The 13,567-nt window shown below is 33.4% G+C and overlaps 1 protein-coding gene across 1 annotated transcript in view; it reads right to left on the bottom strand.

The window, feature by feature from the left end:
- The window catches only part of LOC125343041, a 33,446-nt gene extending 22,019 nt beyond the window's left edge, over positions 1–11,427 (bottom strand). The window contains exons 1-3 of the mRNA XM_048335354.1: positions 11,413–11,427; positions 9,167–9,319; positions 7,844–7,917 (exon numbers count right to left, since the gene is read on the bottom strand). Coding sequence (XP_048191311.1) covers positions 7,844–7,917; positions 9,167–9,319; positions 11,413–11,427 — 242 coding nt within the window. The remainder of the gene's footprint in view (positions 1–7,843; positions 7,918–9,166; positions 9,320–11,412) is intronic.
- Positions 11,428–13,567: the final 2,140 nt, after the last annotated feature.

Here is a 13,567-nt window from a genome sequence, read left to right on the forward strand (position 1 = left end):
CCTGAGTATCTAGGATTACAGTGAGCCACTTTTAGTGAAAGAGTTACTGAAATAAAATGTAAATAATATAAGGTTTTAATTTGGGGGGGGTAAGATTTCTACTCAGCATTTGAATGTAGGTTTACTAGTAAAAGATTTTTCGAATACTAAGTTTCATTTTGGAAAAAAAAAATGGGCTTAGCTTATGCTTATAATGCTAGATACTCAGGAGCCTGAGATCTGAGGATCACAGTTCGAAGTCAGTCCAGGCAGGGAAGCCCTTGAGACTCTTATCTCCAATTAAATAGCAAAAAGCCAGAAGTGGAACTCTGATTCAAATGTAGAGTGCTAACCTTGAGCACAAAAGCTGAGGGACAGTGCCTAGGCCCTAATTTCAAGCCCTTAAAACAGCTTCCACAAAAACAAAAGCTTATATAAGTTCTTAATTCTGCCTTTCTTTAGTAACAACAACATTGCCTTTGATCATATTACTATCACATTAAACCTATGGTGGATGTCTTGTAGACATTACAAGCCACTTTACAGGGCTGACTTTAAATATATCCTCTTTTATACAAGAGTGGCCATTTGTGTGAGTGATGGGTTCTTCAAGATACAGTCCATTCTAGAAAGGAAGGAAGGTACTTATACTGCTTTACTTATTTATTAAGCAATTATTACCAAATGCTGTGAATTTCCAGTTAATTCTGTTCCTTTCAACTTAATATATATGTTATATGGACACTGTGTCAGACACTAGTGGCAGCCACACCTCTAAAGTTACTTATTTGCCAAACAGTGCTATTGATCTTGATCATGAAAGCATTTCTTCTCACTAAAAATTTATGAATTGTCAAGTATATAGAATAGGTTAAATTCAAATTACATTCTGAAGGGAAGCTTTAATTCTCTTTCTAGTTGCTGGTAGCATGATGTACAGTTAAGAGCTCAGGCTTTAATGTTTGGTTTGTAGCTCAGTGATAGAGTGCTTTCCTAGCATGCAAAAGGCCCTAGGTCAGTCCTCATCACTGTGAAAAAAAAGGTCATGCTTGCTTAAATTCAGAATACCAGTTTATAGTTGAATGACTTAGGCAAGTTAATTTAATTTCAGTTTTCTCATCTGTAGTAGTAGAATAATGGCCCCAAAGGGTCGTTATATTACATGAAATAGTGTGTGGAAAGTGATTAGACCTGTTATAGAATATATGCTGAAAAGATATAGTGATGAAGAATGCTAATGCCCAGAAGGTTTCAGTGACTTTGGGGCGGGGGGGATGTCAATATGGGGATAACCTTCAGAGCCTAGAGCTCAACTGCTTTCAAGGACATTTATCTACATGAATGGTGATGTTTGCAATCTTAGTAATATTTTATAAACTTTCAAAAGGATTTTGTCACCTATCATTGGAAGTTTTACCACTATGGTTTGCTTAGGTTTCTTGTTTGATTACAGCAAAAATGATGGTTGAGATATTTTCTGTAATGCTATTTCAAATGCATAGAAATGTATAGGGACACTTGTAACTTTAATAAATTCCGGACTGCTATTCATTAATTTAAATAATTTTTGAGTCTGTATGTTTCTGTTTATGGTTATTTGAGGAGCTAATTTCATTAATAATTGACATATACCCAAATTGGGATATGAACTTTATATTCAAAATAGAGAAGAAACAAACAAAATACTAATCACCCTTTCCCCTCTCATCTAGCTGTGCAGGGATTTTTTCATCTTGCTTATGATTTATAGCTTACAATTGCCTTATCTTTTGACAGTACTGGGGTTTGAACTGAAAAACCTTATGCTTATTAGGCTGGTGTAATACTGCTAAGCTCTCTCTCTCTCTGCTTATTTTAGCATAGGGATAGAAAATGATTTTAATTTGTTCTTGGTTTGCATGGGTCAAATCAGAGAGAGAATGGTAGTGAGGGCACTTTCAAAGAAGGAAAGTTGCCAGGATCACTGTTCTTATGTACTCCACTCACTTATCTAGTCTTATGCTAGTTCCTTTGAAATATAGGGTTTTTTTGGTAAAATAACTACAAAAAGAATAAAAATCAATTTCAGGAACAAATAATTTGTAGGGAGAAAAACAATATTGTGATAGAAATACATCTATAGTTTGCATTTACAGGAAAACCTATTTTACATGCAGATTTGCAAACAATATTCTACAGAATCTTGCTTCTGGAGTACTGGTTTATCACATAAACATACTCTCCCATAATCTTTCTAATTACATGTGAAGTTTTGCTGCATCAAGTGCAGCTGATCATTATTGCCAAGCTGATAATTTCCCTGTGCATTTGTGTCAAACATTTGATGCAGATTTCACTATTCATGCTATGAACCTGCTTGATTTTCCTGTTACCAAAGCTAAAATATCCAGTGACTCATGCAAGCATATATCATATGCAGATTTCAAGCCTTCTGGGTTTTACTCTGTATTTAAATCAAATTTAGTGAATATGTTTGCCATATGTTTCAGTTTCAGTGTTCTCTTTCCCTAATCATATATATATACATATGTATACATAACGTATTATATATGTATACTACAAATTATTTATAATGTATATACACTTTTTTCCTTGTGCTTGAACTCTGGGCCTTGGCATTGTACTGGGATTTTTTGTTCATGGCTAGCAGACTCCCAGTTGACCCACACAGCTCTACTTCTGGCTTTTTGGTGGTTTATTGGTGATAAGAATCTCACATATATTCCTGCCTGGTATGGCTTTGAATTGCAATCCTCATATCTAACCTCCTGAATAGCAATGATTACAGGCATGAATCACCAGCTTCTGGCCCCAATCTTGAATATTTTTTGCCACTATATTCCTGTGCCTTTGTTTTCATAACAATTACAAACATACTGCAGTTGACAATGGATTTATAGAACACTAAATGCTTATTAAAATTTAGTTATTGAATGATAATCCATCAATGGAAATTCAGAGTTCATCTCATAGCTTAAAATACACAGGCTGTCTCTGAAAAGCAAAAGAAATTATGGCAACGCTAGATAATTCAACATATTCTAAGTTGAAGATAGGCTTATCTAAGAAAAGAATTGGAGTAGAACAAAGCAATCATAACTGAGGGTCATGAATATTACTCATTATTTGTGCAAGTCTTCAGTTTAGATGATAGCGTGATTCTTGCAATAAATGTATTCACAAAATTGTGTGCCATTCCTATTCATTTGTCACATGCTCATTGAAGAATTATTACATTAGAAATATTTTATCTCTTTCAAAATAATATATCATATTTTCATACGTTAAGAAATAGTATAAACATGAATAGAAATAGTTTTCCTTATGGTTGCATAATATTAATATCACAGAATCAGCACTAATGGCTTTATTATGTAGTCTCTCAGAGTAGTGCATTTTAAGAGAATTAAATTAGTAATTGGTTTACTTAATAGAATAAAGTGAAGCTCAGATCACTCAAACTTATCAGTAAAGTTGGCAGAAAACTTGAAATAAAATATTTAAGCACTGATTTTTCTGCAACGAAAACTCGGTGTTATAACTTTCATCTCTTTGTTAAGGTAAGTACATACCATGAAACTGACACTAGTAGCTCAAAATGTAACAATATTGCTGGGCTCAAGCCTGTAATCCTAGCTACTCAGGAGGCTGAGATCTGAGGACCAAGGTTCAAAACCATCCCTGGCAGGATTTTTATCTCCAATTAATCACCAGAAGCTTAAGTGGTGCTGTGGCTCAAAGTGGTAGAGTGCTAGCTTTGAGCTGAACTGCTCAGGGATAGCGCCCAGGCCTAGAGTTCAAGCCCCACGAATGAGAAAATCAATAAATAAATAAAATAAAAATAACAATGTCAAAACATCTGCACAATATATTTTAGAAATATTTATATTACAAATGTTTCTTCCTTACCTTTCCATTCTATTAGATAGTTAAAAAGGTATAGACTACAACTACTGACAGGTTATAATAAAAAGATAAGATCAATATTCATGAATAATATAATAATTTTTATTTAGAACCCAACACTTCTCATTCAGACAAGGAGTATTTTATCAAATTCAAATTATGAGGCAAAGTTGTTTCACATTTTCTTTTAACTGTTTATTCACTTATAAATTCTTTGATTAGATAAGACCTAATTTTAGATGAATCTGCTTCTGGATTTTGAATTTCCCTAAATAATTCAGCCAAAAAATTGAGGTCTACAAAGGATTTCGAATCTCTGGTATTTGAATATATCTATTTTGAGTGATGTCTTTTTTTCTGTTTTTAGCTACACATACTCACTTAACTCTACTGATGACATAAAAGAGAAGGGAAGCAAGGCCAAATTGGAGAATATTAATGAAATAATAGATTATCTTCATATGTGGATCAATTGAGAAGTATACCTAGTGAATAATTTAAAACTGTGAAGCAAATACTTAGCTTATTAGGATATCAAGATCTCTTCAAAAGTTTTATAAAGAACCTGACTTCACTTTTTATGTGTGTGCTAGTATTGGGGCTGAACTCAAGGTGTGGGGGCTGTTTCTGAGCTTTTTTCCCCTCAAGGCTAGTGCTCTACCCACTTAAACCACATGTCTACTTCTGGCTTTTTTGGGTGGCTACTTGGAGATAAGAGTCTCACTGATTTTCCTGCCTGAGCAAGCCTTGAACCACAAAACTCAGATTTCACCCTCTTGAGTAGCTAGGATTGCAAGTGTTAACCACGGTTGCCTGGATTTTATTCCACTTTTTATATCTGACTTCTGATATTTCTTATGCTATACTTTCCTTTCGATTCCTGTTTTTTGGAACTTTAAAACTAGACCTGGCTTTTCACCACCAGAAACGTCATGCTAGTCTCCTTTTCCTTTTTCTAATCTTCTTTTGTGTTAGTTGGGATTAGCCTACTGGCTCTTCACTCTCCAGAAGGTCTTGTTAAATAATAATCATATTCATAGTTTTCTGGTGTGTGTGTATGGCGTGTGTGTGTGTGTGTGTGTGTGTGTGTGTGTGTGTGAGAGAGAGAGAGAGAGAGAGAGAGAGAGAGAGAGGCATGTTAGCTTCTCAACCAAATTCTGGATGAGGGATTTACACCAACATGTAAGGGAAATCTTCATCCAAATAAGCAATATTGACTAAGTGTAGTTCTGACTAAAATACAGAAATATTGTACAGAAGGTGACTTACCAAGTCCTGCAGTGACTTTTCTGTTTTCAAAAATGGAAAGTGTTGCCGGGGGCTGGTGACTCATGCCTATAATCCTAGCTACATAGGAGACTGAAATCTGAAGATTGTGGTTCAAAGCCAGCCCACGAAGGCTTCTTATTTCTAATTAACCACCAGCAAATAGGAAGTGGAAAGCACAAACCTTGAGTATAAATACTGAGAGACAGTGTCTAGACTCTGAGTTCAAGGCCTCCCAACCAAAAATACCAAAAACCAGGGAACAAGTAGATAAGAAATGCTATGAACAATGTAATATTAGATAGAATGGTGATACATGCTTATAATTCTGGCATTCAGGAAGCTGAAGCAGGAGGATCTCTATTAAAGGCCAGCATAGGCTATATAGCACACTTGAAGCCAGAGTTGGCTATATAATCCTCAAACTGTCAACAAATGAGCAATACATTATGATGGATTTCATATGGCAGAGTCCACCTTTCTTTCCTAGTAATGGAGTCAAAATTTTCAAGTTCAGTGAGTATCTGACAGCAATATATATTTGAGAGTAAACTGAGATATGTATGATCCACATAAATGTTCTTTTTATCATTTAGTGGTTTACCCCCTACTTGAGGTAAGAGTAGCTTATCTCTCTTTTAATTCAGTACCGATATTCTGCCTTCATCTCTGTTACTTATAGATATTATTGTGCACCAAGTTTAGATGTGGAAGTTATGCTCTCTTTTAAGCACATTATCATACACTTAGGAGCTGTTTAGCTACACCTGCACTAACAAAATCTTACACAATCTTATAGTTGGAAATCCATTCAAGAACAATTTATTTTTACTTCTTACTGTGGTTTTGAATATTTAAACCCTATAGGAGACTGTTAAGGTACTAAAGGAAATTATATCACCTTTCTTTTTTTTAAGAGAACAAAAATTCAGACTTTATTCCTTTCATGAAATACTACAGATACATTGTATGTTTAAGTGTAAAATATAAAATATACAGCTCTTAAAAGATACTATGAAAGAAAGCTTAGGTGACCTTGTGTTTGTTAATAGCTTTTTGTACAATTTCAAAGGTATAATCCTTGACGGAAATAATGATGTTTGACTTCATTACAACTTCACAGTCTTTGCTTGTCTGACATTCTCTTTCACAGATCAGAAGTTATTCAAGTTGTAATGAAGTCAAACATCACCTTTCTCAAATAGCCAATTCTGACCATTTATCAATGTCGTGATAATTTAAGATTTCTTTCTATGTAAACACGTATTTTTCCAATTTCTTTTCCAAACTTTCAATTATGTTCTCATGTAACTTTTTCTTTTCATTTTATTGTCAAAGTGATGTGCAGAGGGGTTACAGTTTCCTAGGTAAGGCAGCGAGTACATTTCTTATCCAACTTGTTACCTCCTCCCTCATTTTCCCCCCACCTTTCCCCTTCCCATTTTCCTCTCCCCTCCATGAGTTGTACATTTGTTTTATACCATATCATTTTGTAAATATCGCTGTTGCATTGGTTTGTCTTTTTATTCTTTGTCTCTTGATTGGTATTCCATTTCCCTTCCCTAGTTCCAATACACATATATACAATATTCAGGGTAGTAAAATCAGTTAGACTGATATCAGGGGTAAAACCACGGGAAAGAAAGACAAAAGAAAGAGGGCATATTTTCACATGATACGTTGAAAATAACAGCCACGACATTTAAACAATTACATCATTCTCCTTACCACTAACTAGAGAAAACTAATTTATTTAAACTTTCAGTGTAATGTATTTTTATCTCTATTGGATTTATTTCTCCCTTAGACTTTGTAAAGTGTCATTTTGATCTCTTTTGATGTCTACTAAAGGCACATAAAGTGCCATAAGGATCTATCTAACACATATAGGAAGTATAAAATCTAGTAATTTGTAGGTACATATCCATTCAATATCTTCCAGTTCTTCCTGAGCATCCTTCTAACATGTTAACTTTAGAGCATTCCTATAATAACCTAAGTGGAAAACTTTGTCCCACAGCTTATTTCTGACACTTTTTCTGGTGGTAGATTTTGTTCTTAAGGCTTTATACTGCTAGTTCCTTCACTAATCTAATTCATCCACTATCTTCTAGAACATGTATAATATTCAGTATCTGTTGCCAGAACAGAAAGAGGTTGCCATACACTTCATTTGGACCATTCTGATTGCCTGTAACTCTTTGGTTGACACAGAGCTAATTTGGCTATATGATGTCAAAACAAAAGGAATAACCCCCCCCCATTCTTCTTCTAGACTTGCAAATGATTTTATGCACATATTATTTACTTATAGGAATCTGGTTATAGGAAGGACAGTGTATTATTTGAAGAATGTTGTAAAAGAGTAGTGATTGTAAAATAGTAAGTTATAGAAAGACTGGAAGTAAAAACAAAAATCACATTATTATTTTCCCTCCACAAGAAAAATACATTACAGATATAGTAATAGTGAAAAATGAATTAGAATTGTATCATAGTATGAAAATACTGTATCTATTGTGCTAATATATTAATTATAAATCCCATTGGTGCATAATGTTGGAACATGAGTAGCCTAAAGGACAAGGAGTATGATCACTAGCAAAATTAAAATTATAAATAGACCCTGCATTATATTTTCATTGTACAGTGCTGACCTGGACTTTGAATTTAAGGATCTACTATTACTTACTGGTTTCTTCTGCAGTGTGGAGCTAAGTCAATTCGGAATTCAGGAAGGTATATAAAACCATCAGCCTTGGAGTCCTACAAAAAAATGTAGAAAGGAAATGAAAAAGAATGCAAGAAACCTAACAAGGGAGTAAGACCTTGCAATGAAGAGCCGAGAAACAGGTCACCAGGGTTGTAATGAACAACACTTTTCTAGACTGCTTATTAAAGAATGCAGTTTGCTTAGCATGCACTCGAAATAGCTTTCTGCAAAGCCAATGAACCGTGCATTTATTAAACCAGCAATAGCAACAACAAACTCTTATGTTAATGATTATACAGAATTGCTTCAAAATACACAAACAACTTTCAACATTATTAGAGCATTCGAAGCAGACAAATGATATATTAACAACAGCCAGCAAAGATAGCAGTCAGAGCAACATTTAACACATTTCTAAACTTCAAGTTATCTACAAAAGAATGGCGATTGCATATATGAATTACTTGCAGTTTTAAAGCACTTTAAAATATCTAATAAGGAAATTGCTAAGCATGAAATTATTTAGCATATGGGCATTAGAAAGTAGCATTTGGAATAGTCTTTTGCTCCTCATGTCTTTCTTATCTTACCTTTTTCTCTCCCTCTCTGGTATTACAAGCAACCCATCAGATTTCTAAGAAATTGTCAGGAGATGACACAAGGTTGGACATCTTCCAGTATATTTGCGGAACTTAGTAAGGTCTGGTCATCATAATTCTGCCCATGCTTACCAAGTCACTTGCTCTTTCTGAGTCACACTTTCTTTAAGGATAAAAAGGGGGAACATATTATTGATAGACTGTAATTAATGTTTGTAATGTGCATTGTGATTCTTAGAGGATTCTGTAGAAGTATTCAATTTATGAGAAAATATAAACCTAGTAATCACTGGTGTTTTTGAAAAAAAATGTACAAATTTCATAACAATCTAACCAAGGGTAATCTGGAAAATATTTATAAAATATATCCATTAAAAAGATATTGTAACTCTGATTCAGCTAATTAATTGTAAAAATATTCTCACAATGGACTGGAAATATGTTTGAGAGAATTTAAGATATTTTTTGTTTCATTTGGACAGGGATATGATGCATGATAATCATCTTGTGGGATTTTGAAAACAATGTTTCATAATTGCTCTTTGAAAACTTTCATATTTGAAGTGGAATATTTTCTGTACTTGAAATGGAATATTTTCACATTATTGTAGGAAAGAAAAAATAGAACATTTGATGGGAAATAACATCAACTGAGTCCTTTTGTGATATACTGTGTAAAAATATTTTAGATACATTAACTTACTTGATTATTGCAGCCATTATTATTATTCAGATAATATCCATTGAGCAAATTCATGTAGGAGGTGGTGAGCGTGACAGAATTGGGAGGCAAAGGTAGTATTTGTAGAATCTTATGGTCCATGAGGAGACAGATACTAATATAAAAGTCTGAAACCTAAAAGCAAAATTACCAGTGTGTTAAATGCTGTGAAGGAGTGATAGAAGAATTAATGGAGCTGGTGAAGCGGATCAGAAAATATTTCCTAAAGAAGTGATGTGTGAAAGTCAAAAGAAGACTGGGAGTTAATAAGGTAGCAGATTCATGGAGTACTACAGGAAGAAAGAAGGGCAGATACAAAGGTTCTGTGGATGGATGGATGGATGGATGGGTGGATGGAGCATAGCACATTAGAGAAAAGAAAGCCAGTGTAGCTGGAATGTAATATCCATAGGATGGTAGTATAAGATTTGACTATAGCAGTACAGAATCCATACAAGGTCTGGTAGTTCTGATAGGAAAGTGGGATGAGTTAGGGTAGTAAGGATATGATCAAACTTGCATTTAGAAACATAACCCCTGATTTGAGCGATAAAGCAAGCCAGTGAGAGGCCAAAGTGAATTTGAGCAGATAGGTCCATCAAAATTGTTCAAATGAAAGGTGATGTTTTCTTGGACTAGGCAGTGTCAATGGAGGAAAATTGAAGAGTTTGACAGATATTTAGAAGATAATGTTTGTTAGCATAGATATGGATAATTATAGAATGTAAAAGAGCAGTAGAAGGCCTGAGGATTCCTCTAGCAGAAAATTATATGAAAGAAACAGCATTTTGAGGATGTCAAGATCATTTTGTTTGGTACATGTTGCATCGGGGTACTCTTGAGGCATGTAAATGGAAAGATCAAGTAGACTTTATAGTCCTGAATCTTTCAAGAGAATTTTTGGGTCTAGATATAGACATATGTGACTTTTGTGCACTGAAGTCAAAGGCACAGATATGGCCCTGTCACTGACTCCCTACAAAACAATTTTTAAAAATTGTTCTGAATTTGTTTTCAAAGCCATCTCACTTCTTTTTTTTTTTTTTTTCTTTTTTTGGCCAGTCCTGGGCCTTGGACTCAGGGCCTGAGCACTGTCCCTGGCTTGTTTTTGCTCAAGGCTAGTACTCTGCCAATTGAGCTACAGCGCCACTTCTGGCCATTTTCTGTATATGTGGTGCTGGGGAATTGAACCTAGGACCTCCTGTATACGAGGCGAGCACTCTTGCCACTAGGCCATATCCCCAGCCCTATCTCACTTCTTTTTTAAAAGAAAAGATTTCAACACATTTAGAAGTCTATGAGATGCATTTTATTGGGAGGGAGAAGAGAAACATATAAGAAAAAGAGGGATGTAAATATTTGGCAAGTATGATTACTTGCTTTGAGAAAATGATTCTCAGAGAAATTAAGCAAATTGCCCAATCTCTTGAAGCTAATAAGTAGAAGAGACTGGATAAAACCAGGCATTTTTTTTTAGTATCAAAACCATTACTTACAATGTTTCTCCTAGATACTATATTTTTGGCAAGAAGTAACAGACATGAACTATTTCCTAACATTAAATGTCAGGATCTTCCATTTGCCAGAAATTCACATCCCCATTACCAATACAAAGAATAAAATCTATTCTTACTTAGAGGTATACTTTCTTTCCTTCCTGGTGCACTTACATTCAGGTGTGAGAACCAGAAGAGAGTTGAGTGTTTCAAAATAAACCAGTATTTTTTCCAACTAAAAAGGGAGATTCCTCTAGATTCTCTCTTTTTCCAAAGCCATCCCTCGCATTTCCCGTGGCCCAATTCAGTACAGGCTATTGCACAAAATCGATTTCTAGACCAAAAATACCGGTCTTCCTCAGAGAAAAATGAGGGCAAGACCTTTCTAAACCAAGACACTGCAAAAACAAACAGGAATAAAATGTTAATTTAGAGAGCATAATAATATAGATGTTAAATTATAACATTTTCACAAGTTTAGAATAATTCAGTAACACATTAATATTGGACTAAATTTTTCTTCTAACTACAAATGGTAATTTCTGATTTTATTTATGGCCATTTGTATTAATATTTTATTATCTTTAAGTAGCTGTACAAAGTGGATTCAATTCAACAAGTCAGTTTATTAGTACAATGCATCCTGTTCAATATCACCCCATTTATATTTCTTGTTTTATTAGCTGTCCTTACTAATAAATTTTTTCTCTTAGTTGGTATTTTAATCTTTACCTTACTGGTGGACATATTACGGATATTTACCTTTTGTCTGTCATATATATTTCAAACATTTTATCTTGCTTTTGACTTGAATTTGTGGTAATTTAATGTACACAATATTCTACTATTTAATCATAGACATGAATAATTTATTTTTCTTCTTTCACTGTCATGATTCTAAAAATTAATACAAAAGGAATTACTTTTGTATATTACGTACATAGTGATTTAGGTGTCTTTCTTCTTTACAAATATTTTGCCAGTTGCTCCAGACTCTACTTTCCCATTGATTTGAAATACTACCTTAATTATGTTCTAGAATGTCTTATAACTTAGTCTATTTCTGAATTTTTAAATTTGTTTCATTAAAATGCTTATATGTTTATTTTTGCCAGGACAATATACATTCAGAGTTTTTTTCAGGATATATTGGCAAGTAATCTTAGATTTTTTTCTAATTTTTTCTCAAACATATTTTCCCCATATGAACTCTTAGAATTAGGGTTAGTTTCCAAACAACTGCCATTAACATTTTGATTTAAATACCATTATGTCTATAATCAATTTGAGAATTGGCGTATTTACAATGTAACTCATTGAAATATTTACAGTATTTAGTGTTTTGAGCCATCAACATGGCCATATGAATCATTTATCTAAGTATTCCTGTTTAAAATCTTCTGTATTTTCCTTAGATATGCCTTACAAATTTTACATTAAGTGTCTTTTTGTGTATTTACAGTTTTTTGGTTATACTTTGGAACAAAATTTCAGTTACTCATTAATTGATGGGTATCATACAACAGATGCTATAAGTAGTCTTAATCTCATCTAATTCAGGTTTATTCCTCTACACGTGTATTAATAACCTAAAGCTATATATCTCTACCTAAAATTTATAAAAACTTTGGTTTAAGTGAAAATATTTACTGGATACAAACTGAATTTTGTCTATGCCAATGTAAACAAAATTAAATCAGGGTTGAGAACAGAATTTCATTTTTTAAAATCCATTTAAAGAATCTCAACATAATATAAACACAAAAAATTGGTCTCAGTATACTCAGATGTATTTAGTTCCTGTCTAGTACATTTATCACTTTTCCTTAAAAGCTAAAGACAAATTTATTTACACTAAACATTTTCTTTTAAAAAGTTAGTATATATTATACTTATTATTGTTAATGTTATTGTAAATTCATAGTTGCATTTTTAAAAACCTTTTCAGTCCAGGGTCAAGGTTTTAATAATTACACTAGTTACTGAATTATTGTTGTTTTAATTTGACCTCTCATGGGTTTCTAATGCTATGAGCAAGTTCACCAGCAGGTTTCAGTTGCAGTCTCTCATATGAGGTTACTTATATTTGAATAGTGTACACTTAAATTGTAGGTCTCTTCTCAAAGCCAAAGCAAGTTTTACATTTTTCCTATGTTAGTTACGTAAGACTGTATTACTAAAAAGAACAGTTCAGCTTAGAATTCTAATACTGTGTTTTGACTTCTATACCTGTTTACTTTCCTTGTGTTCATTCACACAGATATAAATATGTGAGGAGATTATGTGTTCTAAGATTGTAATAACTTTACAATTGTTGCCTCAAATTACTTATACTATCATTTCCTTCTAGGCAGATTTTGCAAGATAAGTCTTTCTTCTACATCTCAGAATCTCAGAACTATAGAAAATTTAAGTTTGTAAGGTTCTTTAGAGATTATCTGCTCAATGCTATGCTTTATTGGTGGAAAGAATAAGGCCAACAGAAGACAAGTGATAGTTACAATGTCATTAGTAGTTGGACCTGAACCAATAACTCAGGGTTTTGATAACACTTGCTCCCAATTTTTTTCCATTATTCCTTGATGAGCTTACTTAGGATCCCTTTTGTTAAAGATTCCTTAGTAGTTTTTTACAAAGAGTAAATGTCCTAGTGGTTTATTAAAATACTACTTTCAAAATGTCATCCATGTTCACTAAGGGTGGTAAAGCATGACAGTGAAAATCTGTCAAAACATTAGAACTAATCATAATATTGCTTCTTATGCAAGTGCTCCTGTCAGAAAAAATTAAAACCTGTATGAAAAAGAAGTCTCTCTTTAATACAGAGGAAACAACATGGGCTTTCTATTTATGAATAACTTCCTCCGTGATTTTGGGAGATCAAAAA

Source organism: Perognathus longimembris, chromosome 28 (assembly GCF_023159225.1).
Source record: "Perognathus longimembris pacificus isolate PPM17 chromosome 28, ASM2315922v1, whole genome shotgun sequence".
In the NCBI taxonomy this organism is placed as follows: domain Eukaryota; kingdom Metazoa; phylum Chordata; class Mammalia; order Rodentia; family Heteromyidae; genus Perognathus; species Perognathus longimembris.